A 5396-nucleotide genomic window follows, 5' to 3' on the forward strand; every position below is an offset into this window, starting at 1 on the left:
TTGCTGCTAGCAATGCAGCAAAGGTTGCATCAGCACATGTCCCAAGCATGCCCTGAGCACCCCCTGTTGCATCTGTGGTTCCCATTGTGCAGGACAGCCTAAAGTCCATGTTACTGTGTCTTTCAGGTCAGAATGAAGGAACAATTTCTGTAGCAGAAGGAGAAATGCTCTATGTAATAGAAGAAGACAAAGGTGATGGGTGGACACGAATCCGAAGGAACGAAGATGAGGAGGGCTATGTCCCTACATCGTATGTTGAAGTCTATTTGGACAAAAATGCCAAAGGTGCTATGACTTATATTTAATACTATTATTACTACTTTATTTGCTTTCACAAACATAGTCAACCCTGAAACTGCTCCGTGTTGCAGATAGAGCCTTTTAAAAGTCTGTACAATGCCACAAAGTGCATTATTTCGTATGTGGACTAATATGGCTTGCTGTACTGCAAAACATGCTTTTTATTGATCAGAGAAGGATCATGTGGTAGACTGTAAAACTAGAAGGGCAATACAGCCTTTCCTGGGCAGTGTTTGTTCAACTGTCACTGCCATTGCACATCCAACTTAGTGCAGGAAACACAAAGCCAGTTGGGATAATACACGCTCTCCTCAGATATCCGGGTGACATTTCAGACACACTCACAAGTCAGCTGTTTGTCCCAAACAGATTCAGTGGAATGTTGTATAGGAAATATTTGGACTTGCTGCTGTTCTGTGTCTCAGTGTGGTGGCTTTTCAGAGTCCAGTGTGTTCGGTGGACCTTTTGGATTGAAGCATGGTTGTCAGTCAGTTAGTTAGTTTGGAAGAGGAAGGAGAGATCTTGCCAAAACCTTTCTACACAGCACTCTGTGATTCTTGATAAATTGGTAAAACATTGAGAGATCCTTTATTCTTTCCCGCCTTGATACATTTCAGAAGATGTATTTGCTGTTTCAGGTGACCATAACTAATGGTCTAATCTTCTGCTCCAAGAGCAATGGAGACATTCAGAGTTTAGACTTCACAATCTTCTGTTTCTTTGTTGCTTTAACTCCTCACAAGTATGTGTATTGTGTAAGCAAGCAGCGCTACAGGGCAATCCTGGCTAGAATATATGCTAGCACTGTGAACACCTGGTAATGTAATACACCAAGAAATCAAAATATTTTAGTCCTGTTTCAAATCAGGATGTTTTTGAGGTCCACTGTTAAATAATTTGTGTTTTTTCAGTCAGTTAATCCTTCAGATTATTGTTGTCTCCTAGGTCTTAGAGTTCTTGGTGTGAAGCAAGCTGCATCATCCAATTCAGAAGAAAACTGAACCATTCCCACTGGAATTTATGGACAGTAGGAAGAGAGGAGTAGGATTGTCTCTGTAAACAAACACTATAACTTGATCAGTTCACTGTCTTGGATTCAGTATTAAACAGTGCAGTGCCTTGTCTGCTGCAGATAAAAGTCTGGAGTGTTGTTTTGTTTTGCCATAATATGGTAGTTTTATGTTAGTGTTGGCAAATACAGGGTCAGTAGAGATGCAGAAGAGTGCAAAAGGCTGAGCCCGTCTGTCCACTTTTATTAATCTTTCAAAGAGGAACATGGGTCATAGATTCTCCTTACTTCATGTTCAGAACAAGGCAGAAAGCACAGAATGGGAGGCCCCATCTGTTACCCGGTGTTCTCCTGTGGAGGTTGACTGCTTTGTGGCAGTAGTTGAAAGCAACATTATTATTCTGCCAGAAAATTTGTTGTTCAGCAGTGTAGGCTACTTGAAACAGCTAAGCTAGTGTGGCATCTCAGTCTGTCTTAAGTAACAAGCATGGCTCTCCTACCCTCAGACAGCGTGGTTCACATCAGTGGAACATTAGAGCAAATCACCTGTTCATGAGCAGAGCAGCAGGGCAGATGGGAAGTGAAGCAAAGTGTATCTCTGGGTGGGGTGAGAAACCCCGACAGTCCTGCTAATTGAACTAGCAGAAGTTTGTCTTTACCCTTCTGGGGAGACTATTGCAGGACCACTGCAATACCAGCCAGAAAATCGTATGAGTGTGTTAATGGTATTATGTAAGTTACAGGATGATGCCGAATGATGGTAAAAATGCAGAGTGTGCTGGGAGTGAAGGCTGATACAGTTGCAGCCACCTCTGTAGCAACGACCAAAATTTTTCAGATCATTTTAAGTTTAATTAATTAATTTTGCTGGACTTCAGGAACAAAATCAAATGTATCTGAGAATATCTAATGTAAAGAAACTATCATATTTACCTCTTATTTCTGAATTATTTGGTTAAAAAGAAAAACTAAAAGAGAACTTTCCATAGAATGCCCCAGTAGCAGTATAAACATTTAGGGGAAGTGCTGCTGTATTTAGAAGACAAACTTTGTTGTGAGCTGCAAATTTCTCATTTGATTTTTAATGTATTAGTAGAAGTGACTTTATACAGTCCTTGAAACAGAAATTATGATGTTCCTGAAAATGACACTGTAAATACTAAAGCATTTACAAGCTTCAGTAGTTCTTTCCTCTTTTTGGAAAGAAGTTTGAGCAACTGGTACCTCTAAAGGTTAGTTGCATGAAGGGTGGGAGCACTTGTGCATTCTCTGAGTACATGTGTGACCCTTAGCCAGCAGAATCAGTTCTGGCTTGGCTGTGCCTGCCTGCCCAAGTAGTGCCAGTGCCGTGAGCCGGAGGCAGCTCTGCCTGGGAAACACAACTGCTAAATGCTTTGTGAAAAGCCACTGGGCAGCTGGCAAACTTTTTCACTGTGCTGACGCCTGTGTTGTCAGGGCTCTGCTGCTGAGCTGAACCCGAGATGAATAGGACAGGTAAGTCACATGGTGCAGTCGCCCTCCTGATTTAGTCTTCATGGGAGCCAAGCTAGGTCTGCGTACTCCTGCAAATACCTGTGTGAGGGCAGTTTGTGAAGTTTACAGCAGTAGCTTCAGTCAGAGGGTGTTAGCAGACCCTATCACAAAAAGAACAGTAATGTCTATCTTGTTTTGCTTTTTTTTTTCCAGATGTGTACAAATCCCTTCAGAAAATCTCTGAGTAGGTTTGCATAGGCCTGTTCACCTTTTATTCTACTGGTTTGCTGCTACGGTTGTTTTAAGAGCTCTATTTCAGAAGGTTTTCTTTAGAAGAGATGAATGCACATGTCATATCTCCATCAATGAAAGACTCTGTTAGGTAATGTTCACTCAGCTGATGCATGTATAAGTTTGCCTCTTGAAATTTAAGTGTGCATCACTGCCAAGAAAAGTACTGGCCCAACTGTATCACTTTAGTTGTAAACAGCATTATTGTCCTTCCTAATAGAAATCAGAGCCACACAGTTCATTCTGTTTGTGATGCATACAGGAAACTATTACAAATGCTCAAAAACATGCAGGCTAAGAATTGGATCTGAGTGTAATCTCATGTTTTGGGGCTTACACCAGCCTCTAACTGCTAGGGGATGAGGAAGAATACTTCTCTGTGCACACATGGGTGTCGCTTCTTGCAGGGCTTTTCTGCATGTAACAGGTATCTGGTGCTGACAGCTGTTGAATACAGGAACTAGTTGGGCCTCGTTGTTCAAGACTTGACCCTATTGTCTTATTGAATATGGTACCTCATAATCTTATTGGGAACAAATCTGTCTTCCACTGAGGGATCTTGTGAAATAGTGTGATACACAAAAACTTGCATGAAATCACCAGCTTTATGTAAACTTAATTGCACCCAACAAAAATACCATGTTTTCTTCCACCAGAGTGGTTTGTTTGGGTAACATGCAAGTAATAGAGGCTGTTTTGTGAAGTTAAACTTCCTGATAAAAAAGCTTGGGAGCCCTGGGCTTACTGGCATTCTGGCTTCTTTGCCACTGTGGGTGTTTTCCTCCTCACCTCCCGTTATATAAATAAATCCTTACAGGCAGCTCTGTGAATCTCAGTGTTGCAGCTCTGCTCTGCTGTTTGTTTGCTGTAACCATTATGCAGAGCCTTGACTCTCATAAATAAATAGATAAAAGTTAACCATGCTGATGCACTTTTTATCTAGGATATACCTGATTATTTAATGCTTGCCAAATTATTTAGGAAACAGTAATTACAAACTGGACTGTGGCTTTTTTAAATTGTTTTGTTAAATACTTGCCATTATTTCTCCCAACATAAAAAAAAATGTATATAACATAACTTAAAAACTAAAGTTACTTAATTTGAATTGTTTTTATCCTTTTATATATGTATAAATATAAATTGTTTTATAGGCTGTTCTTCTGTTTAACTTAGCTGTTGTTTTGATAACTACTCAGTCCCTCTTATGTTCATAAGTGTTTCTCGTTACTCAACTGCCTGCATCTGGTTGGTCTTGTATAGAAACTTGTTTTACATTAAGGTTTGTAAAGTCTGGCCAGTGTGGAGGTTTTGTTTCTATTCTTATTTTTTAAAGAATCGTCATCTGTTGGGAATTTCTTTATAGCTTGATGTACCATGGTGTCTTCTTCTAATAAACATTATATTTTCACATTCCTGTGAGTTTATTTTTTATAACGACAACTCATTGAGGTTTAACTTCACTAAGGGAAGACAAATGGCCCAGAGCTGCTTTTCACTTGCTTCCTACACTGAGTACAAATGCAGTTCCTTTTCAGGAAAAATATTATTTTGTTGTGGCTCTGTGAAAAACTTTTCATGCTGTCATTTGGAGGGTTTTTTTCTCTTATGGAAGTGGGTGCAAAGGAGATCAGAAGGTTCGTTCCCCTGCTCTCTTGAATGTGAAGGAAGTTTGGATTTATCCTGTATTCCCTTGGATACAATAGTCTCTGGCCAGATCACACTTTTGGATTGTAGCTTCACTTGGCCACAGAGAAAGCATCCACTGCCAGAAGTGTGTGGGTACAGGAATGTGGCAAAGGATGAGTTTGGAGACTAAGACTGCTTTCATTTACCTATTTATTTCTGGACAACCCTTAAGAATGAAAGGTCTTTGCAGCCTATTGTGGAAAGGATAGCTAGTCTGCATTCGTCTGCAAAATTCTTTGTATTCTAGCTTCCAGTTGTAGTTCAGTATCATGCACGGTTTCTGGAGCTGTCACTTCGACAGATGCGGTGGTACTTTGCAGATTGAACATTAAAAAGCTAATTGTTTTTTCTAAGTGCAGCAGAGAAGGGTCCTGCTCCTGTGTTTTGCATCGTCCTCCCAGAGGAGAGCACTACCCCAGTGACGCTCATCCCCAGGCTGGCGGGAAGGGTGGGCTGAGGGTGAATGATTACCGTTTGAGTTCAGGAGCTGTCCTTAACCTCTTGAAACCTGGTGGATGCTTGGATGCTGTATTTCCTTTAACCTCCTGCAGGCAGGGCTGCTCTTAAAGGGACCCTGTTTTCCCCAGCCTCTTTCTAATCCAGTGTCTTTCTTTTTGTCTTTCTTATGTTTTAG

The 5396-nt window shown here is 40.8% G+C and overlaps 1 protein-coding gene across 21 annotated transcripts in view; it reads left to right on the forward strand.

Moving 5' to 3' along the window:
• Nucleotides 1-5396, forward strand: part of FNBP1 (formin binding protein 1) — a 111593-nt gene that overhangs the window by 103026 nt on the left and 3171 nt on the right. For 14 of the 21 annotated variants that reach the window (XM_037401160.1, XM_037401165.1, XM_037401147.1 and 11 more), the window contains 2 exons: nucleotides 127-285; nucleotides 1246-4486. In XM_037401160.1, the coding sequence (XP_037257057.1) occupies nucleotides 127-285; nucleotides 1246-1301 (215 nt within the window). In that variant the 3' untranslated portion in view covers nucleotides 1302-4486. Of the gene's footprint in view, nucleotides 1-126; nucleotides 4487-5396 lie in introns of those variants that run through there. The other 7 variants (XM_037401158.1, XM_037401157.1, XM_037401159.1 and 4 more) reach the window with 3 other exon arrangements.

The sequence above is a fragment of the Falco rusticolus genome, chromosome 9 (genome assembly GCF_015220075.1).
Source record: "Falco rusticolus isolate bFalRus1 chromosome 9, bFalRus1.pri, whole genome shotgun sequence".
NCBI classification, from domain to species: Eukaryota; Metazoa; Chordata; class Aves; order Falconiformes; family Falconidae; genus Falco; species Falco rusticolus.